This window comes from Lynx canadensis, chromosome C1 (genome assembly GCF_007474595.2).
Source record: "Lynx canadensis isolate LIC74 chromosome C1, mLynCan4.pri.v2, whole genome shotgun sequence".
Taxonomy (NCBI): Eukaryota; Metazoa; Chordata; class Mammalia; order Carnivora; family Felidae; genus Lynx; species Lynx canadensis.
In genome coordinates, this window is record NC_044310.1 from 174,297,502 (window position 1) to 174,324,977 (window position 27,476).

Here is a 27,476-nt window from a genome sequence, read left to right on the forward strand (position 1 = left end):
CATGATCAAAACAAATAAATGACAACATATTCTCAAACAGATAATCACCAAATGGAAAAATGGACTGTCTTGATGTGGCCAGTAAATGATAGCTTGTGGTTAATGAAAAATATAAAGGAATTGAGAGAATAGGTAAATTCACAGTAGTCAGTTAATAAATCATTGTCCTTGAGTAAGCAATTTGACTAGATTAAGAAATGAATTCTGATAAAAATGTATTAATAGCAGTTAACTTGTACATAGAAAATTGATGGAAATATTCATTAAAAGGATTTCAGGAAAAAAAAATTATAGTGAAAAGTTTCATCCAAAATATTTAGAACTAATGTAACAATGTAAGATTTATTTATTTATTTATTTTGTTTATTTATTTATTTAGAGAAAAAGAGAGTATGTGAGTGGGGGAGGGCAGAGAAAATCCCAAGCAGGCTCCATGCTGTCAGCACAGAACCTGACCCACAGAGCCCAAGGTGGGGCTCAATCTCCCCAACCATGAAATCATGACCTGGCAAGAATCAGACGCTTAACAGACTGAGCCACTCAGGTGCCCCCAAATTTATATTTTTTTAACAAAAATTTTTTCGTATCCTATTTTCACTGTCTGCTTCTTTCTTTTTCTTTTAGTTTTAATTAATCCTCCTTTTGATGTTCTTTGGATGAAGCCTACAAAAGGAAGAGAAACAAATTTATTATGCATATTAAAGTAATATAATAAAACATTTTATCTAAAATTTTCTCAAATTATCCTTTAATATTTAAAACAAAAAAACTGGCTTAAAAGCCTCTAATTTGTCTGTCTTTGTGTAGAACAACCTAATTCTAAGGAAGTCATTTTGCATATATAAGAATTAGCAAAAATGGATAAGAATGTTATTGATTTTTATTCATCTTCAGTTAGAAATTCATGCTTGTTTTATTAAAGTGAACATGTGGCTGTATATGGTTGGTGGAATTATATGTGATTTTTATTTATATATTGATATTCAGTAAACATGCATCATTTTTATATTCAGAAGAAAATTAGTAACCACATTAAAATGTGCATTATAAGATAGCTTACACATATTTTGGTATAATCATTTTAAATGAAAGCTTAGTATATAAATATTAAAAGAATAAAATGTTTTGTTTAAAATTGATTATTTTTTGTGAAGACACATTAAGAGAAATTGTAGTTGACATCTCCAGAACTATCATCTAGATGTAATAATTAAAAAGGGGGACATATATTAGCTTAATTATAATAATTTTTTATTATAAATAGAACTAATTACATAATATTTTCTTAGATTAAAATTTGTTCACAATTTCATGAAAATTGTTATCCTAAGTACTACTGAAGGGGAAGAATGTTTTCTATACCTTTTTTACAAGTCCTAAGACATGCATTTTTAGAAGTAAAATTATTTTCATTCCCTCCACATCCACTGTATTTAAATGGGCGGCATTTCCCAATAACTGAATTATAGTAGAATCGGCTCACATTGGCTTGACACAATCCTCTGTCTGCTGGGGTCAGACACCAGGAAGGACCGTAAAATTCTAAGAACATCAAGAAAACACGGTAAATCACATATGATAGTTAATCTGAGACTTTAATATTTATTGTTTATAGATCGGTCTTGTGGCATGTTTCTATAAAACAGTAATCTGAATGAATAAAGGTAGTACTCTCTGAAATCCATGTATTTCAATTTGAGGAAAATGCTTTACTAATCGCCATGTGTACACTACAGTAAGATCTATCGCAAATAAGTAAAAAAGTAGATATATTTGTTAAAGGGAAGTGCTATGGTGACTCTTTAAAATGAAAAAAACTAGTTGTCCTAATAAGAGAAACTATTATTCAAAAAATTAACTTACAAAAATTTGTTAATTTCAAATTCATTTGAAAAAAACAATCAATGTTTATATATCATTTTTGTTCATGAATGTTCAACTTTGGGGGCGGTGCAAAATCCTTATTTGATGTAGCAAATCTTTATTTGCTGCATGATGCAAGAATTGAAGCTGAGGAAGTGTTTTCTTGACTAAAGTTCTAAATGATGTAACGTAATCACAATTTAAAGCACGGGAATTCAGGTATAGCAAATTCTAATTTCAAGCTTCAGAGAAGGAGCCCGGAAGAGATGGTTTGATTTAGTAAGAAAGTTTTCTTGTGAATGGAAAAATCAGTTCTAGATGAATTAGATGTTTTTGCAAAGGAAGGGATATTGCTGAAGCAGGTAAGATAAAACACTTGGTTGAAGCCAGACAGACACACTGATGTGTCAATGGGACTAACCACTTTAAAAACAGAAGAAAGAAAATGCAACTAGGGTAGTAAAAGGATCACTCATTCTCCTCCTCCTCCTCCTCCTCCTCCTCCTCCTCCTCCTCTTCTTCTTCTTCTTCTTCTTCTTCTTCTTCTTCTTCTTCTTCTTCTTCTTCTTTTAATGTTTATTTTTGAGAGAGAAAGCCTGAGTGGAGGAGGGGCAGAGAGACAGAGATGGGGACATAGGATCCAAAGCAGGTTCTGGGCTGATAGAGAACCTTATGTGGCTCCCACCACCGCCCCCCCCCCGCCCCGAACACAGTTGGCAAGATCATGACCTTAGCCCAAGTCAGACACTCAACCACCTGAACCACCTAGGAGCCCCATGGATCACTCATTTTCTTAAGGCAAAGCAGAGAAATAGTTTTAGTTCAATGGTAGCTTTTAGCTCTTTTGGGAATTCTTATCAGTGAGGGGAAGCTGATACTCTTAACAGCAGATTTCAACTGCTTGATCTTAGTGAGCCAATACTGCAGGCAAGGTGGTAGATGGTGAGGAATCAATAAAAGAAAACTGTACTGGCTTTGCCAAATAGATGTGGCACAGAAAATAGAGAGGATATGCTAAATGTGCAAAATTGGCAGAAAATAGACTTTGAGGAATCCAGCCAATGAAGGCAAAGAGGTTGTGCAGAAAGCTGTAAGTGGTTTGATGGCAAGCAAACCCTAAATGAAAAGACTATAAAAGAAATAAAATGAAACAATTTGAAGGAAACATGAGATCTAATCTAAAGTAATGAACAGTAGTATAATCCTAATTAGACATGAAAAAAATAAGGATCTGGATTTACCTCCTGCCTTCTTGATAATTTAAATAAAGATTAGAGTGTCTTGATATAATGGCTTATTTAATAGAGAAATTCTGGAAAATAAATGGAATGGGATGACCATAGAAAGAATATATAAGACATTTAAAAATTTTTTTTTCAACGTTTATTTATTTTTGGGACAGAGAGAGAGCATGGACGGGGGAGGGGCAGAGAAAGAGGGAGACACAGAATCGGAAACAGGCTCCAGGCTCTGAGCCATCAGCCCAGAGCCCGACGCCGGGCTCGAACTCGCGGACCGCGAGATCGTGACCTGGCTGAAGTCGGACGCTTAACCGACTGCGCCACCCAGGCGCCCCTATATAAGACATTTTAGAAAGATGATGATTCTGTCAAAATTCAAGAACTGTAATCACATAAAGAATACTGTCTTTGACTTTAAGTCTTTGCCTAGGTCTACAAATACTGATTTTAAAAGAACATCTTAGATCTATAAAACTAAAACAAAGTCATGTAGTCTAAATTCTTTTTTATGTATTCCTATTTGGGGGCTATAGTATAGTGCATGATTATTGCCATCATAGATATAAATTAAGATGTTATTTGGTGAAAATATATGCTTAACTTCCAACGTTGATGTCTCCTGCCTCCAATATTGGTTTCCGTGAGAGAAATTTTCTAACAGTATAGTAGAGATACACTGTAATTGAGCCCTACTATTGTGCAAACTTGCCCAATGTATATGCTCTGGATTCTCATTAACCCAGAGTCTGGAATATGAGGAGGTTACCAGTTGCTACCACTTCTGTTTCCACAAACTTTCAAGTTATCACCTGTATTCAGATACAAAAGAAATACTCCACAAGCAATCAGCCTGATTTGAGAAATAGAGAAAATGGCTATTTTTTTTTCTCAACAAGCACCCATAGATGCTTCATAGCTGGTGTGTGAGTATGATGATAAGATTTATACATCGGTTTCACTTCAGCACTTTGTACACAAGATTTATTAGCCCACAGTAAGTTGAAGATAATATACATAGATGTACCTGTGAGTTGTACACTTCTTCTTTACAAATGTTAATTATTATGTCTTAATAGCAAGATTCTACCTAAAGTTCCTTATTCCAAGAGAGATAATTTTTTTTTAACATTTTATTTTTTATTCTCTATACCCAACGTGGGGCTCGAACTTAGAACCTGGAGATTGAGAGTTGTATGCTCTACCAACTGAGCCAGCCAGGCATCCCCAAGACAGAATTTTCTGAAAACATGAAGCAATTCCATCCCTCTTTTTCCTTAACCTGTAGTAAACCTGGCCCCACAAAATTAAGGCTACTTCAAAATAAGAGCAAAATAGACTAGTACATCTCAGGCTACAATCCCTAGACTAAAGGTAACAAAGGAGGAACCTCTGTTATCCTAGGCCAAGAGCCTAAAACACCAGGTGAAAGCTAGAACAATAACAAGCCTCTGCAGGGGGATCTGAAGCCATGGAGGATACAAGTTTGGTGGGGAGAGGTACCCTAGCTTTTGTCTTTCTTTGGGCACCAAGTCTTCCAACAATGTCTGCCATTCACCAAATCTACTCCAAAGCCAAGGGAAAGGGTTTCCTATAATATGGGACAGGGCAAGAAGAAGGCAGGGGTTTTATAGTTGACCAGCACAGATGCCATCAGAGAGTTTCACTACAAGTTAATTTGTCTCAAGCATCAGATTGCCTCTATCTGAAACTCTGACATCGGAACCGGAGTGTGTCTGGCTTGCTGCTCTCTGACCTCCTGGGAATTGGCATATGGACTTGAATTGTCCCTCTTATCAGACACTGGCTCCTGCTTAAAAAGCATCTATCCGTGACTGACCCAGTTACTGTTGTCCATCTATCTCAATTTGTTTGTCCTGACTTTAATCACTACCTACACAGATTATCAAATACAACTCACCTTCGACCCAGATAAATATCGCAGTTCCTAACTCTAAAAATACAAGTATTTTGATAGGTTAAAATTTGAAATTACTTACTAAGAATGTTGTATTATAGTTAACTTTTAAAAGTTTTTAATACAATAATTATCAGATGGGGAGTCTTTGTAAGGCTATTACCTTCAGAACATGAATTCTACCTTCTATGTAAATGAAGTCATTTCTCCTAAATTCATTTTAACTCAAAGAAGTTGAGAGTATCATTGGATTACTTTAGCACAGACAACAATATAATTAAAATATGAAATAGATGGTTTCTCAAGGACATTTTAGCTTCAAGATTTTTTGAGTCCTTGATTCAATCTCCAAAAGTGAGGAAATTGAAATTTCTTGTACCTCATGAGGAGATAAGCTTGACTGTTTTCAATTGGCATATTTATTCTAGATAAACATAAGCACTCACCTACTCAAAATCCAGACTTTGATATCTACAATGAAAGAAAATATAAAGGTTTTGAAGTAGTTGCATAATGTAATTGTTTTGATCTAGGTTATAATTATTCAGATATTTAAGCAAGAATAAAAGGACACTAACCTGACTTCTGTTCATTTTCCAAAGGGAATTTAATAACCAAATGCATTCTGTCTTGATCTTGCCATTAGCAACAAGTTGAATAGCTTCCATTTAGAGGGTCTATGATAGATTTCAGAATTCAGGATCCACTTCTATTCTGCCAGGAACTGCCATGATCTAGTATGGCTGCTAAACTGTAAGGTGGTACTCCAAAAATCAGTTTTATATTTAAAATGGCTTATGTAAATTTTCTCTGAAACTTAGACTGTAAACCTTAAATTTTATAGTCACTTTGGATATTTACTATGGTGTCTTTCTGCTCCCACTTTACATACCTGATATTTAGGCTTTTATTTTACCAACCAATTTAGGATTTATGAACCACCCATGACTTGCTGGGAAATTTTTTGTCTTCTGAGATTATTTTAGGGAATTGAATAATAAACCTTTTTCCTTTGAATGACATATTCTTTTTTTCCCATGATTTTCTAGTAGAGAAAACTACTTTAACTTTCTAATTACAGTTTATCATTGTAAAACACTGAATTAATACAAAAGTATAACAAATAGAAAACAAAAGTTCTCTATAATTTGACCCTTGTCCCATAACCACCCTCAGTGTTTTGGTGGATATCTTCCTGCAAATTGTTTGCATAGGTAAACATATACTGTATGAGCATATAGTACTGTGTATCCTTTTATACTTGATAATATTTTGTGAATGTTTCCATATTCATATATATCATTTTTAATATGTACAGTATTTCATTTCTTGAATCGACAATAGTATACTTAGTCAATCCATTACTCATGTGTATATAGATGATTTTTTTTTCAATTCCAGATAATGGCTCATGAGCATCTATACACTGGTTCAGATATTTCTAGAGACATTTCTAAAATTAGAATTGTGTAAAAGCTATATTCAACTTATAATTGGGTAGATGCTGCTGAATTTTCTGCTGAAAGTTTATATAAATATATACTGACACAACGATGTTTTAAATTGCCTAAACAATTACTTAATGTGGACCTTACTGAAGTGTATGTATGTATGTATGTATATATGTATATATGTATGTATGTATTTATTTATTTTAATGTTTATTTATTTTGGGTAGAGAGAAAGAGACAGGATGCAAGCAGGGGAAGGGGAGAGAGTGACAGACACAGAATCTGAAGCAGGCTCCAGGCTCTGAGCTGTCAGCACAGAGCCCAATGCGGGGTTTGAACTCATGAGACATGAGATCATGACCTGAGACACAGTCAGATGCCCAACTGACTGAGCCCCTCCAGTGCATTTATTTATATTCACTTTTATTCTCTCCTCATACCCACAAAAGTAGCTGATGACCGTAGAGATGGTTTTCATAGGTAGGAAGCTTAGCTGTTCTCCAGGTTATAGCTCCACAATGCCGAGCTTCCTCTATGCTGTTAGGGATTCTCCAGAAGCTACTTTCAGTCTTGTATTTTATTTACTTCATGGTGTGGTAGGAGTCAAAAATAGCAAAGAAATATTAGAAGGAAGTATGCTAGAATGTTTGGCCACGATTGCCTTTGTGAAATGCAAATATGGTTGATTTTCCTTTTTCTTTTCTATTTTTTCAAGTTGTCTGCCATTATAATGTTCACATTACAAAATAAAATATATAATGTTAGAAATATTATTATATAATAAAAATATTTTTAGATCCCAGAGTCCTGGGGCCATAAGGAAAAGGCTGGATATTGGAATCTGTGGTTAGAAATGGAGAGTAAACCTGCCATCTGTCAATTTGCTACTTATAGAGAGTAAATCTGTACTACAGGAAAAGTCCATTCACTAACAAGGGAGAATTGGTGTTAAATGGGCAGAAACTGACATTCTATATAGAAAAGAAAAGACAGCAGGGAATGGGAAAATGAGTACTGTGGAGTTTTGTTTTGATTTGGATTTTTGTTTTTTGGTTTTGGGGTTTTGGGTTTTTTGTTTGTTTGTTTTGTTTTTGGCCTATGTGTACAGTAATGCAGCTGAAAGTGAAATGTAAAAAGCATTTCAAATTGAAAGGTCATGGAGGAACAGACAGTAAGATACCTTGCCCTGATACGGAAGCCTCCACAGATTAAAAAAGAAGAAGAGAAGTTGTATAGCTATTTATTGGTTGGATTTCTTGGCCTAGGTATGGCCTAACCCAATAGAAAGAGTTTACAAAGTTATCATCATCCAGGGATTTTTCTAAATAAAACCATAAAGAAAGCAAGCCATGGTAAAATTACAAATTACGAAACTGTTCCGAGTATAATTTATCCTGAGATAATTATGTCTTATATTTAGAAAGGTTTTTCCTCATGAAATCTGCAAAATTGAACACCCTACAAGATTTTAGTGAAAGGTGAAAATTAATGCTTATTTAGTTTCTTGATTGGCATTTAAGGAAGAGTGTAATTTCAACAAGGGGAAGAGATATAGGGGAAATAGGTGAAGGAAAGCACAAAAGTCAGGATGTTCCTGGTTTGTTTGGGGTACTTTGAAATCTCCAGGCTATCTGAAGAACAGAGTACATGGAAAGTATAGTGGGATGCAGGGCTGGAAGAGTAGATTTAGACCAAATTAAGAAGGGTTTTGACTACTTATAGACTTGGATATTATGATATAGACATTAATGAACAGCCAAAAGTATCGAAGGATCAAAAAGACAGTTCTGCTCTTTCTTGATACATGAAGCAAGCTCAACCAGGCATATGTAGGCTAAATTCTACAGGAGACTTGCAATAAAGGAGAATATGAGATGACTCTAACTGAAATAGGTACATTGGAGATAGATAAAATTAATTACCACATTGACTGTGGGCAGGAAGAGAGCTAGAGAGAAGATAATTCTAGTATTTCTAGACTGATTGACCTAGAAGATGGAATATTTTAAAATATAGTATGAAATATAGTTATAAGCTTTAGAATTTATGTTTTTTTAGTTTTTAATATTTATTTATTTATATTGAGAAAGAGAACACACAAGCAGGGGAGGGACAGAGAGAGGAGGACAGAGATCCCAAGCAGGCTCCGCACTGTCAGTTCAGAGCCTGACACTGGGCTCCTTCCCACGAACCATGAGATCATGACCTGAGCTGAAACCTAGAGTAGGACACTTAACCAACTGAGCCACCCAGGTACCCCTATAATTTATAATTTTATCATGGCTTTCTTTCATTGTAGCTTTACTTAGAAAAATCCCTGAATAAAGAGAGAATTGTGAACTATGCCCATGCATTAGCCAGCATCTACACAAATAAATCCAAGATATTAGATAGAAGATAGAACCCAGGCTTTAAAAAGACAAAATTTTAATTGTGATACCCTGCAGTAGAAGTACAATATTGTGACCCTGTCCTCCCATAACACTTGTGCAGCTCAGTGTCTTAGCATATAGTGCAGGCAGTGAAGTCATCTTTGTATCTATGCCTTTCCCCCATTTCAAAGGCAAGCCTATGAAGGACTAAAACCACCTTTCCTTTTTATTATCAAAAGACTTCCAGTTCCTGTGACAATTCCCATCATATAGGAGGTATTTGTTGAACTGAACCAACATTAAGTATAATGGATCTGAACCTCAGGTCATAAGAGAAAGTTGGAAACACAGATTTGCAAGTCCTCTGATTAGAAATATGATCCAAAGACACTAAATATGTATTGGTGTTTTATAATTATGTTTGAATTTTAGAAGTGCTTTATTTTATTTCAGGTAATAGTATTAAGTATACTGAATGAAGATACTTCAGATCAAGGTTACAGGCTTTAGTTATATTAAAAAATTATTACTAATAAAATATATACAAATAATACCCCTGATTATTTTTTCCTGCTATAAACGTCCACCAACACCAGATAATCATCATCAAAAACTTCAAATACTAATACTTTTGACCCCTTATTGCATGTTAAACCTGGGGCTAAGAATTTTATATATGTCATCATAATGATCACAAAATTTTGTGAGATATACTCTCCACATATAACAAATGAGGAAGCTGAGGCCAAGAGTTGTATAATTTTTTTTCAAGGCCACAAAAAAGAGTTGGCAAATAGAATTAGAATTTAAATCCACATCTTTTTGCCCCAAACCCAGTGCTCTTAACCAGTATGATACGTTCTCTGAAAACTAACTAGAAGATAATAATAAGTAAAGATATTTTAATAGTTATTAGAAAAAGAAAGCTGTCACAACTTCCTTTTTATATCCATTTCCAAATTCTCTCCTGTGAAGCTCAGGTTCAGAATGTCTTCTATATTTCTTACCCCAAGTTACATGCGTAGAGTTGGAGTTTATCAAGTTTGAATAGGGAAAAGATAGGTCATCAAATGAAGACAGTGGAAACAAATCTTGAGAGTAATAGTGCTGAGCCAAGCAGTAATCAAAGACATCAAATATTTAAAGACAAGAATTATTGAATTTGCATATTCACCCTGGACCGATTCTAGAAATAACAGACCAGAGTTCCAGGCTTTTATGTATTCTGTGATCATATTTGCATTAACCAGTCAGCTATCCACTTAATAGCATTAAGATCTGATGGAAGACTAGACACCATATTCCACTGTGTCTCTGGAAAAGATGGAGTTGGGATTTTCCTAATTAATACATTTTATAATAATGCTTCTCAAACTTATTCTTGCAAAGATTGGTCATTATTCAAAGAGAAGAAGGGCCGTCAGAGAATTACAACATAGAGTAGCACAAGATTTTCTAACCTATTCCTCATTCCTAACCTGCTCTAGCAATATATTAACCAAATTCATATGATAATGGGGATTTTTCCCCTTTTAACAAAGAACATGTGCCACCAAAAATCAGACACACAGATCAATGGAACAAAAATGCCCAGAAATAAACCCAAACTCATATGGTCAATTAATCTATGACAAAGGAGGGAAGAATACATAGTGGACAAAAAACAAGTCTTTCCAATAAGTGGGTTTTGGGACAACTGGTCAGCTACATGCAAAGAATAAAGCTGGACCACTTTCTTTACCATGTTCAAAATAAAATGGATTAAAGACATGAATGTTAGACCTGAAACTATAAATAAACTCCTGAAAGAAACATAGGCAATAAACTCTTGAACATTGGTCTTACCAATATTTTAGGAGTTTGTCTCCTCAGGCAAAGGCAACAAAAGCAAAAATAAACAGGTTGGACTACATCAAGATAAAAGCTTTTTGCACAGCAAAGGAAACGATCACAAAACTAAAAGGCAACCTTCTAAGATTGAGAAGCTATTTGCAAATGATGTATCTGAAAAGTGTTCATACACAAAATATACAAAGAACTTGTTACAATTCAACACTAAAACAACAATTTAAAAGTAAGCAGATGACCTGAATAGACATTTTCTAAAGAAGACATACAAATGGCGACGAAATACAGTAAAACCTTGGATTGTGGATAACTTGTTCTGTGAGTGTTCACAAGATGAACAAACATTTCTAATAAATTTTAACTTGATAAATGATGGTGTCTTGCAATTATGATTAGTATGTGATGCTGAACATCACTGATCACAACTGAGCCAATGGTGGTTCTCCTCTCTCTCTCCCTCTCTTCCTCTTGCTGCGGGATTGTGGGTGATTGTCTCCCATGCTCGGATGCTGGGTCTCAGGCCACAGTGTTTGGCAGAAGTCAGGGATTTTTCAGAATGTTGGAAGGTGCCCACAACTGGCACTAGTGTATTTTTTGTCACTTCAAAGCACCTGTGGACAGTCCTCACTTTTCCATACAAAGGTAACTTAGGAATGGTTGCCTCATTCTAGGTCAGGCCTGCCTACAGATATAGACCCTTTTCCTCTGATGCTTTACTGCCAGTTACATTAAAAGCAGTACATGACAGAGTTTATTAATACTGGCCTGTAGTCAACATTTGTGAGAGCATATACAAAGGCCCCCATGCAGAAAGATTCCATTGAGCCAAGAGATAGCAGGGATCCCATTAGTGATCATGAAAGTCATCCTACACAATAACCCTCCTCTCTCTTGTCTCCCTAATACCAGCCACGAAGGCTTTCAAAGGGAGGTGCAGGTTAATTTGTTTATGTTTCTTTATATTTTATATTTTCTTTATTATTTTGTATTATATTACAGCATTGTAATCATTTCTATGTGAATATCTTTGGGTTGTGCAATGAATCCATTATTTCTTATGGGGAAATTCACTTTGATATACAAGTGCCTTGATTACAAGCATGTTTTTGGAACGAATTATGCTTGCAAACCAAGGTTCTACTATCTGTATTAGGTAATCCAAGACAAAACCAAATGGTAAGTTTAGTGAAATTACCTTTTCTCCTAAGTTTCATTATGAACAATTTCAAACACAGAATGTTTCCAGAACAAATTATGCTCAAACCAAGGTTTTACTGTGCATGAAAAGAAGCTCAACATTACTAATCATCAAGGAAGTGCAAATCAAAACAACGAGTTGTCACCTTAGACCTGTCAGAATAGCTAGTATCAAAAAGACAAGAAATAACAAGCGTTGGCAAGAATGTGGAGGAAAAGGAACCCTCGTGTGCTATTGATGGAAGTATATTTCGATGCAGCTATGGAAAACTATATGGCGGCTTCTTAAAAAATTAGAAATACCTTATGATCCAATAATTTCACTACTGAGTATCCAAAGAAGGCAAACACTAATTTAAAAAGATATGTTCACCCCTATGTTCACTGCAGTGTTATTTACAATAGCCAAGATAGGGAAGCACCCCAAATATCCATCAATAAATGAATGGATAAAGATGTGGTATATGCGTACATATACATACCCCCAATGGAATATCACTCAGCCATAAAAAGAAGAAGAAGAAGAAAGAGAAAGAAAGAAAGAAAGAAAGAAAGAAAGAAAGAAAGAAAAGAAAGAAAAGAAAGAGAACTTGCAATTTGTGAGATCATGGTCAGCCATAGAGAGTATTATGCCAAATAGATAGTCAGAGAAGACAAGTTTCCATTACCATTCCTTATACTGGATATAAAAAACAAAACTTATAACAGAGAGAATAAACTCGTGGTTGTAAGAAGGCAAAGGGGTAGAGGAATAGACAAAATATGTAAAGGTGATTAAGAGGCACAAGTGCCAGTTATAAAATAAGTCATGGGGGTATAAAGTACAACAGAGAGAGTATAATCAATAATATTGTAATTACTTTGTATGATGACAGATGGTAACGACATTTATGTGATAATTTATAGTGAACATAAATGTCAAATCACCAGAAATGTACTCCTGAACTAACATAATATTGTATGTCAACTATATATTTTTTTTAATGTTTGTTTATTTTTTGAGAGAGAGAGAGAGAGGAGAGCGCGCGAGAGGGAGGAGGGGCAGAGAAAGAGGGAGACACAGAATCTGAAGCAGGCTCCAGACTCTGAGTTGTCAGCACAGAGCCTGATAAGGGCTCAACTCATGAACCAGGAGATCACAACCTGACCAGAAGTTTGGCCGCTTAACCGACTGAGCCACCCAGGTGCCCCCAATTTCAATTAAAAAGTGCCAGGGTGCTTGGATGGCTCAGTTGGTTGAGCATTTGACTTTGGCTCAGGTCATCATCTCCCAGTTCATGGGTTTGAGCCCCACATCAGGCTCTGTGCTAAACAGATCAGAGACTGGAGCCTGCTTCTGATTCTGTGTCTCTTGCTCTCTCTGCCTCTCCCCTGCTCCTGTTCTTTCTCTCTCTAACACTGTCTCTTTCTCTCTCTCTCTCAAATAAATAAATAAATAAATAAAATAAATAAATATTAAAAAATATTTTTAAGTGCCATCATTAATTTGTTTGTAGCTTGTATTAATTTGTGAATAAGTTTTGATTTATGGTTGTATAATCGTCACATGCATACTAGTTTATTCTACTATTTTACTTGTCCATGGCAAAATTAATGTCATACAATATAATTTGGTTTAAAAATAATTAGAAGTCTGTGTTTTTCTTTAAAAAGTATCTGTGTATTCAAGTTTTAGAAACCTTCTCTGGAGGAATCTCATGACTGGGGCAGAAAATTTATCCTTGTTAAAACCAGAGATGGTCCAGGAAGAAAGGATTAGCGAAAGTAGTCAGTGGTCACCTAGGGTGACTGTATTTGGATGAAGCAGTCTTGGCAGAGATGAAGTGCCACATTTTTGTTTTTCACCAGCTCTACCAGCAGGAAATAGAAGGTCTTATGGATCCCTTCCACAAGCTATCTATTTTTAGAAAGTCACCTTATCAGAAAATCAGGGTATGAGGCATCAGATTCACCATGCAGGCATATTTAGATTATGAGGGAAGTTTCTATGCTTCTTGGTCTGAGAGCACATTGTGAAAAACAAGACACTTTTGGGGGGCTATTTCAGTGGGTTTTGATGAAGTGGGGTTTTTCACAGTTGTTGACAGTGCTGGTGATTAACTGTGGTATGTAGCTGCATGTTTAACTCTTTAGATTATGGGGGATGGTTTCTTTCCAAAAAGTTTCCATGGTTGCCATGTATAAGCACATCTTCAACAAGAGGCCAAATAGAAGGCAACATTGTCTTGCAAATCTATAAATTAACAGTAATGGTGTCTGACTTTCATTCAGGCAGTTTATATAACATCGCTTCCAAAAGGCCAATGAAGCAATGAGGGACTAGGTCAAATATATAAGTGTTTCTTTTCTCTGTCAGATGTATGTGTATGTCTACGTGTGTCTGTATATGTTTGTTTTATGTTTATGTTTTTTTTTTCTCCCTGTTTTTTTTTTTTTCATATGTATGTAGAATCTGGCCAATAAGGGCACATGCTGAATACAGTCAGGCAAGAGAAGTGAGTCTCAGGTACCCAAATGATTTCCAAATATCAGATTGAGTTGCCAGTGGGCTTTTGAAGTCTATCTGAAGATTTTTTTCCAAATATCATATAACTGATGTAGTCCGCAAGGCAGCTATTAAGAGCTGACATACAGAAGGTAAAGGAGAACTAAGAAAATAAATCACTTTTTAAAGTTTATTGAGAGAGAGAGGAGAGAGAGAGAGAATCCAAGCAGGCTCTGCACTGTCAGTGTATTTCTATGAATACCCATAAATAATAATAATGAGTAATATTTATTATGCATGGAATAGGTATCAGGCCTAGGCTAGTGAGCTATGTCTATCGACTGATTCACTTGACAACAAAACCGGTAAGGTGGGTACTATATTATCATCCTCATTTACACTGGGAAAAAAGGTTCAGAGAGGTTATGAAGTATCCCAAGGTTGCACAGCTAGTAAGTGAAAGACCTGGGATTTGAGCCCAACTCTTCAGGCTCGGAGTCTTTTATCTACTATAATATAGTGCCAGTCACAAGGGAAAACTCAAAGAAAACTATGTGGTAGTTTTTCATTCTGAAATTATGCACAGAATGCACATGTTTACAGAGATTGTTTTTAGACTTATTTCTCTCACACATGTAGTGAGAGAATGCTTGGTAAGCATTCAGATATCTTCAGTCAAGATGGTTCACCAGAAAAAAAAATTCTCAATATTATGTGCAATATGTATTAAGAATAAATAGCAATTAAAAAATCACAAACAGTTTTAGTAAAGCATGCAAAACTTTCAAAATGTTGCCTATTATCATCATGAAGAGAAACTTTAAAATTATATTTAAAAATATTCTACTTAATAACAACAACATAATCTAGCGTGTTTTGGGAATATTCAAATATCCACCTAAGGACTGTTATTTAACCGAAGAATTTTAATGAATACTATCCTATTTGTGTTGTGGGGTATGATATTGTTTCCTATTCACTGAATCAAAATAAAAAAAAAAGATTTACATCTTTTCAAAGAAACTAATACAGAGAGCTTACACATTTGCTAAAACCTAGAATAACAAGGTCTTATATAAACATGGAAACCATAGTGGGGGCTTGGGTGGCTTAGTTTAAGCTGCCAACTTCGGCTCACGTGTCATGATCTCACATCCGTGAGTTCGCACCCGGCATCGGGCTCTTGCTGACAGTTCACAGCCTGGGGCCTGTTTCGGATTCTGTGTCTCCCTCTCTCTCTGCCCCTCCCCCACTCATGCTCTGCTCTGTCTCTCAAAAATGAATAAATGTTAAAAAAGAAAATGAAAAAAAAAACAACCATGGAACCATATTTTCTTAAATTGTAATAAAATATCTTAATATAATTGCAAACTTTGGTAGATGTAGCTATTTTAGAGCTGGAATATGAAGAGTGTCTTCATAGACCTCAGCAAAAACCTTTGGTGGAATAGGAGAGAGATAATCTAGGTATAGGAAACGTGGGGGCACAGTTGCCTTCCTGCATTCCGCTACTTGGATGAGATGGAGAAATGATCATCCAGGTCGCATTGAGGAGGGATGGCTGCATTCCGACCTGCACTTGGATGGGGTGGACGAGGGATCATGAAGATCTTAAAAATAGTTAAGGTGGAGCTTCACTGTCACCCTTTACACATTAAGCCACTCTTGGTATCAAACTTCCCATAGTAGTTCCTGCAACATTATTTCATGTTTTGACTTAGGAATGTTAGAAAAACGAAAGAATGAGAAATAAATACTCCTAGAAAAAAAAAAAAGGAAAAACAGTCAAACTGGCTAGAGGAATTTAGATTTTGAAGCAGACAAATACAATAAAAATAAAATTCTCTAGACAAAAAGAAAGGAGGCAGATTTTCCCTAATTTTAAATGCAGTTACTATGAAAGAATTAAACATCTCTTGTGTTAAATAAAAATCCTCTTAATGTTTTCTTTTAAGTTCATGTTGTGAATTTTTCCTGTTTCCTTAGTTAATAATTTATCATTATAACCATTAATTTGGTATACTTTTTATTGTGCAGCTACGTAAAAACTCAGGACATTTATCAGACAGTATTGAAAACTCATTTACTTTCTCACATGTATTTTATCTCTTCCTTTCTTTTTTTTTAATTTTTATTAAGACATTTCTTCTGAGTTTATTTATTTTGAGGGAGAGAGCACAAGCAGGGAGGAGCAGAGAGAGAGGGAGAGGGAGAGACAGAATCCCAAGCAGACTCTGCACCATTAGCACAGAGCCCCCATGGAGGGCTCAAATTCACGAACCTCAAGATCATGACCTGAGCTGAGATCAAGAGCCGGACGCTTAACTGACTGAGTCACCCAGGTGCCCATCTCTTCCTTTATATATTGGTAAAGTACCTGCCAAAAATCATTTTTATATTTCATAAAACTTTAAGGCGCAAACATCTCCTGACTTACTCCATTGATTATAATGACAAATGAATGAAGACCTTTATTTGAATTAGTGAAGTAATCCAAACAAAAAAATATTGAAACATATTGAAAATTGATTTCATGCATTTATTTTATTAGCAGATATATTGTGTCACATGTATCTTTAAGCCCATTAAGTTTGTTATTCTAAACTTCCACATCTTTCACACCATAGGATTTAGCATGCTTTTTCAATATGTGACTCTTAACTGGATTAAACAAAATGTCACTGAAAGACACAGGGCTGCAAGAACACAAACAATGCAATGAAATTACTTAATTTTACAGATAAAAAATCAGAACTAGAAAGACATTTATTCTTACCATGATTACAAAGTATTGTTTAAAAATGAGACTCAAATTCATCTGGCACTGAGTTCATTGCTCTAATTATAGAATCTAATCTAAGGACCTGAAGGCATTTGAATATACTATGTTTTCAAACTCCCTCTGAAATGTTATATGCCCTTTAATGACATCTCAAGTGCTATTAGAATTTGAATGCCTACAATTTAGGGAATTTAATCCCTAAACTACCCATTCATTTTTTAAGACCTCACATTAAAAAATAAACACTTTACAGAAAGAGGCATCTACTTTAGATTTCACAAATTAATCCTGATCCTTAGGCTGGCTTGAGGGAAATAAGGAAGGGTAAGGATGTGGGGAGGAGCAGATTAAAATGGAGAGGACAGAGGTTTAGGGATGTAGAGAACCTAATTTTTCTTTCACATGATAGAGCCTATATGATGTTCCCTTTTTAGATCTCACATCTCCTTATACTTCCCAGTCGTTCTGTAAACATGTTTCTGGTTCTCTTTGTGACTTCTAAGGTATGGCATTCAGGGCTGAAGCAAATCCCACAGACATGGTCAGGTCAGTGTGGGACTAAACTCAGTATGTATATACCTCCTTCTAGATGAGGGATAGTTAACATTTGCAGTGCTTTAAATCCATCTGGGCAGACATTTTGTTTGCCATGTGCTTGCTCGTTTGTTTGTTTGTTGCAAAGACCTGCTAGGAGACTGTCTGATTCTGAATACCATCTGATTCTGATACATTGCTGGGTTGGAGAACCCCTGTCCCTGTCTCTTTTTACCCAAAGGCTACAAATTTAACAGCCACAGAACTCTTCCAACTCTTGTCAACTTTACGTTTAAAACTTTCACATGAACTGCTTCTAAGCAAAATCTCCAATTCTTGAATGAGCACATGTGACTTTTAAAATTTAGGTAGGACCTTATCTTTATCCTGTTAACTTTCAGCTTTCTAGATGCTTTTTAACTGCCCAGATATTTGTGGTGTCTGGTTATGTTTTCCAATATTTTACTATTTTTTCCAGCCCTGCAGTTTTGTTGGTATATTTCCTTAATGTTTGTTTAAATTTGATAAATATGCTGAAAAGTATCTTCATAATAGCCCTAAATAGCCCAGGCATAGCCCAGAAAAGAATTTTGCAGAAATCCAAAAGAAAATTCCTTTCAGAGTGACCTAACCTTTGGGGATGGCTAGTCAACAAATTCCTAATCTGTCCTGTGACCAAACACCTGAGGCCTTGCCCAATACCATGCTCAATTTAAGAGCACCTTACACATTGCTGCCATTATAGCACTTTACCATCAGATGTTGATGCTGATAATTGTGAGAATTATTTTATATGATAATTTGGCATAGAGTTGAATATCATAGGGAAGTTTTCATGTGATATATAATCAAAAGCCTACTTCAAAGCATACTTTAAAATAGATTAGGAAAATTATCACCCTTATGAGACTGAAAGACTTAAACATTTTGAATCTCAGTATTTCAACACACCTATTATTAGATAACAAGAGCTACATTGTTTAAAAAAGCAAAGTTCTAATATACCTTCCATTTCTATTTCTACCATAATATTTTTCTGGTAGCAATTTTAAAAAGATTCTTACCAAAAAAGCTAGGGACGTTGGTAGGCTGGGGCGTGAAGGAGTCATTATTCACAGAATCAAGCGGTAATGTACTATTCACAGATTCAGGCAGTAACGTATTAGTCGTAGAATAAAGTGGTAATATACTGTCCGTAGTCTCAGACAGTAATGTATTATTCACAATCATATCCAGCTGGTTATCATTCACTGGGAAAAAAATACAGCCAATTAAAACACAGCAGTGTCATAAGTTCATAATTGTACATGTAAAGCAAAGCATAGTGGTTGTGTTAAGAGTAGACTTCTGAAAATTTTTTCACATTGCTATGTTAAATTAGTTAACAGTAAATATTTACTATACTCACATATAATAGTTAATATACAGTTATATATACAGTTAAAAAGATAATATTTCTGTGAGCAACTTTGTAGTTCTTGGCCAAAAAAGTTAACAGTTAAAGTTTAAGGCAATCCTTTAATAAATTTTATGGTTAGAAAAAAGATGATTGATTTTCTGTGGTAGGTTCCAAAGTACTACTTGCTCTCAAATTGTTATAAATCTAAGGGATTTCAGCAGCCTGATTCTTGTGCCTACATTGTACTACAATATTCTCAGGAAAGAAAATTAAGTAATGTAACTTAAAAAAAAATCTATGGAAATAATTTCCACTATACATTTCTTAACTTTCTATTGCTTTACAAAATTATTTATTTTATTTTAGAGAAGGGGAGAGGGAGAGAGAGGAGAGAGAGAATCTTGAGCAGTCTCCGCATTGTCAGAGCAGAGTCTGACGTGGGTCTTGAGATTATGACCATGAGATCATGACCCTAGGATCACGACCTGAGCTGAAGTCAAGAGTTGGATGCTCAACTGACTGAGCCACCCAAGTGCCCTCTTTTTATTAAGTTAACATTGTGACTAATTTTTAGCAGATTTAGTGGATGCAAATGTATCTTCATTTGCATGGCTGGAACAAAAACTGAGTAGAGCTGAACATCTTCTAAGATGCCTTATTTTTAAAGGAATGACTCTAAATGAAGTAAAACGAGATGGGAAATAAACTTACCTGCATCTTCACAGGTGTTCTTGCATTCCTCAAGTGATTCAAAGTTGTTTTGATTGCCAAGGCACCCACCGTACTTGAAACGTTCACACTGCTTTGTGTCATTGCTATAAAAATACCTAGTCATATAACCTCGACAGATTCCACTGTCTTCATCCAAAAAGCAGAACTCTGGCTTTTCTAGAAATTATAAAAATGTCAGAAAGAATACTCTTTTTTGTGAATAATTTGTGTTGATTAAATGTATAACTGACAAAGTGGAAGTTACTTAGTGAGTAAACATGAAAAGTGAAAGATAAAAGGTAAACATAGAACTTTATCCACAACTGCACAATATTAAATAATCTACTGCATCTACTGTGACATTTAGAATAAGGAAGATACATCTATTGTCACATATAGTTGCTATTGAAATTTCAAGTTCTAAATTTCTCATAGTAAATTAGTAGGGCAATAACTATCAACTATTTCATGAATGGAGAGAATAAAGGTATTTTATTTTACCCTTGGTTTGGAAGTACAAAATATTATGCCAAAATTTTGGTCTAATTATGTTTATTAGGCTTACGTGCATTGACATTTAGGAAAGATCTAGGAATATTTCATATTTTTCAGGGGTAGGCTCTCATTTGGGAAAGAAGTGTAATGTCTTGCGTTATTACAATGGTTTCAATTTTTAAAATATTGGAGCAGAAGCTTTGAGGCGTATGGAAGCTTTCAGAGCTATTCTTAGAAGTTCCTGAATACTTATGCTGGAATCTGTATTAGGTGTGACATCTACCACTGTGTCTCTTATTTTTCTTCTTCCAGGCATTGGAGTGACTCCAACAGTATAGAATCAGAAAGGAAATACATGTTCAGGGATTGGAGAGGCATTTGAAAAAAACCTAATACCCATTCTTTGATAGTACTCCAAACCAGACTAAACACAGCTGCCACAAAGTTGCGCCACTGTGATCTACGTTACAAACCTTGTCTACATGCGTACTCTGTAAAGAAGAGAATTAAATTTATTTTCAAAATTATGACCGCAAGATATATGGGGCTTGAATTTTTTAGGGCAAAGCTCCAATTTCTTCATTTTTCCCCTGCACCTATATTACCAGAGTGGCAAAATGAACTGTAGTATATCCTTTTACATCTTAAAGCAACTTGTTCTTCTGTCTCAGGGAAGCAATACTCAGGAGTGTTTTACTATGAAAAGAGCATATATTTAATAATGTTAAAGATTTCTGCAACAGTTGCAGATCTTCAGAAAAAAAAAATTTCCCATGAGAGCACTGTTTTATTAAATAAAACATTCTATTTAATATAGTATAAAATATCTACTTTCTATTACTTCTCAAAGTACCAATTTGAAGGTTATTTTGTTTATTCTTTATTGCCTCTTGTTTCTCAAGGTGAATGTTACTATTATTCCCATAGTAACAATTTGTGGTTAAGTTTATGGCACAAGGGAAAAAAAAAACAATTCTAAATTTTTGTAATGCTTTTCTAGAAGAGAAAGAGCAAAAAATACATTCAAATATTATTTTGATACATTTTGACCTTAGCATGTACTTCTTATGAAATTTGAAATCATCTTGACGGAGAATATAAGAATTCTATGTTTAACAAAAAGGAGGAGGTAAAATATATTGCATATAAAAATAGAAAACAATAAACTATGCTGAGAACTATAATTAAGAAATTCTGCAACTACAAGTTGTTATTTATGGGGACCCATTGTAGGATATGAATTTATTTTAGGATAGAGTTGAAATTGCACATTTGCAAAATAATTCTCCTTGGGTCTACAGTTTAAAATAAGGCTACAAATCAAGAAACTCATGCACTATATTCCTCAGATAAAGTAATATTCGTATTAAATCTATATACACAATCCTTGGCCTAAACTGATGCTTGGTTAAAACACAAAATACAGACTTCAAGCTATAGACCAACCTCCACAAACCACATTAATTTTCACTGTTAACTTTTGTTTGAGGCTGCATACTTGACAATTGTTTTAAACCAGACCATTTCAAAATGGTTGCCTTTATAACTGTTCCAATATTGATGCTAGAAAACATATCACAGAGTTAACTTCAAATTGATATGCTTAGAGGTCTTTATTATACATTGGTTATGGCATCTGAACATTTTTTAACACATGTGAATAGTATTGATAGCTTTAGTCTCTAATTTCCATGTACTATATCAATTAAGAATGAAGAGAAGAGGAACTCCTAACTAGGAAACTAATTACCTACCTATCTACCTCACTGCTCTCTAACAAACTTTTAAGCCAAGCAACTTTGCCACCTACCTCCCTGACTCTTGACAAATGTATTCATTCAAGTTGCTCCTTGATCTTTGCTCTTCCTTTGACACAGCATATCTCTCATCCCTGGGTCTCCTACTTATTGTCATATCTCCTACAAATGCTGAAGTTGAACTCTACAGATTGGGGATTCTGGAGGCTTGGTGATCACACTGAGCAAAGCAATGCAGTGAACTGGAGTAGGTTATAATCAAAATTGAGGAGCCCTTATTTTGCTCTTGAATATGACCACTATTTATTCTAGGATGATTAAGAACTCCATAAACCTACACAGGATGAACATTTTTGCCTAGTATCTAAGGAAATTATATATATATATATATATATATATTTTTTTTTTTTTGAGTTAATTCCAATCTGACAAAACTCAGAAAAAAATATAGATTCATAACTTGTTAAAGGTAAAAGAATTGTTTCTCTGAATATGCTCATTTTATAGAGGAAAGGAAAGGGAAATAGGGATTCAATTAGGGGAAGTGATTCCTGTGGTTCTTAGCAGAGGCAAGCACCTGTGTATCCCATGTACTTTTTCCTCACATCTAATAATGTATACTGTGCTTTACAGTTTATAAGATTGTTTTTCATACAGTGTCAATATTTTTACTGTTTGGAGCCAATTAACTTTGCTAACAATAAGATACTGCATTTTTGGAAAAATATTAACATGAATTAGTAAAAAAAAATGAATGGATTCCAAATTATTAAATATACAATAAATACCATAATTATATGTTAAATTTTATCTGCATGTAATTTTTTCCTAATTTCACATTTTTTATAAAAACATTCTAACATTTAAATGTTGATATTTCCTTTCTTTTAATTGAAGCATTGAACATTTTTGTAAAGATTAACTCGGCATTTTAAGAAAGCTATTTTAAAATTTGTAAATAAATATATCCACCAATGGTATTTGTACAAACTTTGCCACTGAATTTATTGTACAAATTTTGATTCAAAGTCTAATGTCTTAAGGTTATCACTCACAAAAGCTTTCAACTCCCTCACACAGTTAAATCAAAGTCAGTAAAATTAAAATACACTGAATTTTGTAGCCTTTTCATGTCTGAGTTAAATAATTTGATCTCATTGTTTAGTGTTATCTCATTCAAATGAAAATAATAGAAATGGTAATTGGACCAAGTCAGTTCCTAGGCTTTCCTAAAAGGAGAATATCTTTCTTGATATATTGGTACATTTTTTCATGTGCTAATATAATATATTCATCAGAAATTGGTTATTTTTAGGTAAAATCAATAAATAAAATAATTTAAATCACAAAATAAAAAGTATGCACACACACTAAATAACATTGACAAGAGCAATCACTTATTGTTAAATATTTCCATTTACTTCTGCATACAGACTGTTGACAACTCAAAGGCATATATTCATTCAGGGGAATACTGGATAAAGCTTGCCAAAGCTACACAATGCTGAGATATCAAGGGATTAGAGCTCTGAGAACTAAAGATTAGAGGCCTCTAAAGTACTGTTCCGGAGATGTTGAAATAGCATGTGCATGACTCTGGAATGTGACTGATCTAATACTAAATATCATGCTTTATTAAAATGGGTGTAAATATAGCATCTGAAGGCTTCCCTACCAAATAGCATGTATTTGTTTCTAATTTTTCATTATATCTATTGAAAACACCATTTCAAATATTGCATGGGGTTATGATGAACTCCGTATCAAAGAAAACTAAAAATTGAATTTCTAAGTGCCTTACACACATTCTAGTTAGCATACAAATGAATGTTTACCTTTTTCTAATGTGGTCTCTGTCCTGGTCTTTACATAATCTGCGAGAAAAACATGTATCAATTACCACAAATTATAAATAAATTACATATACATTTCAATTTAAAAAATTAGAATGATGTGTTTATTACCATTAAAATTATTCTTTCCTATGTCAATAAATAAATTTCTTATTTTATCTAAAGATTAATTTTAATTATTATAAATATGAAGCTATCTACATTGTAACATAGTACTGTCTCAAAAATGATGTTGAAAGTTTCTAACACATTGACAAAAGCAAGAATTCATGGTGAACTTCATTTGCTATTCAAAAGATCTATAATTAAAAGTGATTAAGATATGGGGTGCCTGTGTGGCTCAGTCAGTTCAGCGTCTGACTCTTGATTTCGGCTCAGGTCATGATCTCACGGTTCGTGAGTTCAAGACCCACATTGACCTCTGCACTGACAGTGAGAAGCCTGCTTGGAATTCTCTCTCTCCCTCTCTCTGCCCCTCCCTGCAATGCGCTGTCTCTGTCTCTCAAAAGAAATAAATAAAAGTAATTGAGATAGAATCTACCCCTGAAACCAAGAACACATTGTATACACTGTATGTATTAGCTAACTTGACAATAAGTTATATTTTAAAAAAGTCATTAAGATAATGTGAAATATGGAAGTAATTCAAGTAGCCTACTTTGCATATAAAAACAGACAATTTCTATAGAGAATTGATAATAGGGGTGGAAAAAACCAGAATTATATTTTTTCCTGATTCCTTCCCCTGAATAATTATTTCAACCCAATTACAAGTTGTATTATTATTTCCAAGTACAGAAGAGAAATGAAACAAAAGGTATCTGAGACATATTTTTTGGTTTAACATCAAAGAATTTTTTTTTATTTTTTTTTCTTTCAACGTTTTTTATTTATTTTTGGGACAGAGAGAGACAGAGCATGAACGGGGGAGGGGCAGAGAGAGAGCGGAAGACACAGAATCGGAAGCAGGCTCCAGGCTCTGAGCCATCAGCCCAGAGCCCGACGCGGGGCTCGAACCCACGGACCGCGAGATCGTGACCTGGCTGAAGTCGGACGCTTAACCGACTGCGCCACCCAGGCGCCCCTAACATCAAAGAATTAATGGAATGACTCCACTCAAGAACTAGGATGCCAATTGTCTTTGACCCACTATATAAAAGTATGGATTCTAAGTTCTAATTTATTTATTTATTTTTTTTTTTTTTTTTCTAAGTTCTAATTTAAATGATAGGTAACGAAGGGTGCCTGGGTGGCTTAGTCAGTTAAGCTTCCCACTCTTGGTTTCAGCTCAGGTTATGATCTCACAGTGGTTCCTGAGTTCAAGCCCCAACTCTAGTTGCAGGGCGTGGAGCCCTACTTCAGGCTCCTGAGATTCTCTCTCTCTCTCTCTCTCTCTCTCTCAAATAAATAAACTTTAAAAATTAACGATAGGGGGTGCCTGGGTGGCTCAGTCGGTTAAGCATCCAACTTCGACTCAGGTGACGATCTCGCAGTCCGTGAGTTCAAGCCCCGCGACGGGCTCTGGGCTGATGGCTCAGAGCCTGGAGCCTGCTTCCGATTCTGTGTCTCCCTCTCTCTCTGCCCTCCCCCCGTTCATGCTCTGTCTCTCTCTGTCTCAAAAATAAAATTCATTAATATGTGGTTTTAATTTACTCATGTAAAAGTAAAGCTGAGTGATGCTTGTTGTACAATCATTTGGTTTACACAGAAAAGCTTTGGTCAAGGCAGCTTATAATTAGTTGTATGGCCAGAGAGACAGGCAAAGAGGGAGACTGAGAGAGAAAGAAAGAGAGAGAGAATAAGTTGGCTTATATACCTCTTTCAGACCCAAATCAGCAGTTGGGTTATTTTTTGGAGAATAAAACATCTTTGAAAGAGAAGGTAATGAAGTCTCTTTTTTGAATTTTGAAAACTATGTTTCATTCAATAGTCTTTTAAAAAAGATATATTTCTAATTGTATTTTTAATATTAAGGAAACCTCAGGAGTCTTTTTCGTTGTAAATAAAAACCTCTCATTTAATGTTCTTTAATTAGATAGTGAATTGTTATAATAGGCTTATACTAAAATATTTTTATATACAACTAATTTGTTACAGTTTTAATTTATGAGAGCAAAAGAAAATATACAGATAAACATTATATCAGACTAGACTGCTAAATAGTTTATACTGTTTTGCCTACAACAGCCATTGGATGGGAACATAGAAATGCCTAATTTCAACGTTCAAGCAGTTTTAAAAGAGATAACTTGTTTGTTTTCTGATTCCATTCCAAGTTTGATTAATTTAGCTGATATACATGTGAATTAACTATGTGATTCAACACACTAGAATTTAAATGTTTTTATATTACCAATGATTATCTTTTAGGATTCTGAAAATAAGAACCATGAACACCCTATTTAATTGATAATTATGCCAATTACAGTCTGAAAAATAGATAAGTTTTACAGTAAATTACCCAAATTGTCATATTTTCCTAGATTTATTTAGAACATAACATTTACTGGGACATGTGGGGGGCTTAGTGGGTTAAGCATCTCTTGACTTTGGCTCAGGTCATGATCTAACGGTTCATGAGATTGAGCCCTGCATCAAACTCTGTGCTGACAGCTCAGAGGCTGCTTGGGATTCTGTCTCTCCCCTTACCCCACTGGTGCACATATACGTGCTCTCTCTCTCAAAATAAATAAATAAACTTAAAAAAAAAAAAAAAACATAACATAGGGGCACCTGGGTGGCTCAGTCGGTTAAGCGTCCGACTTCAGCCAGGTCATGATCTCACGGTCCGTGAGTTCAGGCCCCACATGGGGCTCTGTGCTGACAGCTCGGAGCCTGGAGCCTGCTTCGGATTCTGTGTCTCCCTCTCTCTCTGCCCCTCCCCTGCTCATGGTCTCTCTCTGTCTCAAAATAAATAAAAACATTAAAACCCATAACATTTACTAATGATATATTAAGGAGTAATGAGAGTATATTTTACTAATTCCCATTTTAGTAATTCCTTTAACCCCAATATATATGAATTCACATTTTAAATATTTTATTACAAATATTAAAATGTAATTAATATCCAGTAATTTAGTTCATAATTATAGGACACATTTTAGGAATTGTAACTTAATCTATTCTTTTTTCATCTTTTTTCTCTTGTGTAGGAGAGCAGAGAGTAAGAGCTTAAGACTAATTTTTAATGTTTCTTATTTGTTGATATCAGCCTGGAAAATATTCTAAGCAGGTAGGAAAATGACTATATGGACAGAAGACTCTCATTAGTAAATAGGTCTTCACAATTCTGAACAAATAAAACATGAAATGACAAAGTTAAAAATAAGGAGAATGGAAAAAGTATTTACATGCTCTTTAATTCCTTATGGAGAAAATCCCCATGAAAAGCCCCATGAAAAGTCACTACTAGCCCAACCAATAGAATAGTAATTAATATAGACAGCATACTTTCTAGAGCCTTTAAACCTGTTTGAGGAATTGATGAAATTCTATGAAATTAAATACACCTATTTTAACTTTGCTGTAGAGGCTGACTGGTTATAAAGTTAATGAGAATTTGATGTCTTT

At 34.7% G+C, this 27,476-nt stretch overlaps 1 protein-coding gene across 2 annotated transcripts in view; it reads right to left on the minus strand.

The window, feature by feature from the left end:
• Positions 1 to 556: 556 nt before the first annotated feature.
• The window catches only part of TFPI (tissue factor pathway inhibitor), a 68,410-nt gene continuing 41,490 nt past the window's right edge, over positions 557 to 27,476 (minus strand). Inside the window, exons 4-8 of one of the 2 annotated variants that reach the window (XM_030324589.1) lie at positions 23,886 to 23,924; positions 19,799 to 19,975; positions 18,753 to 18,938; positions 1,363 to 1,542; positions 557 to 663 (exon numbers count right to left, since the gene is read on the minus strand). In XM_030324589.1, coding sequence (XP_030180449.1) covers positions 557 to 663; positions 1,363 to 1,542; positions 18,753 to 18,938; positions 19,799 to 19,975; positions 23,886 to 23,924 — 689 coding nt within the window. The remainder of the gene's footprint in view (positions 664 to 1,362; positions 1,543 to 18,752; positions 18,939 to 19,798; positions 19,976 to 23,885; positions 23,925 to 27,476) is intronic. The other variant, XM_030324590.1, reaches the window with a different exon arrangement.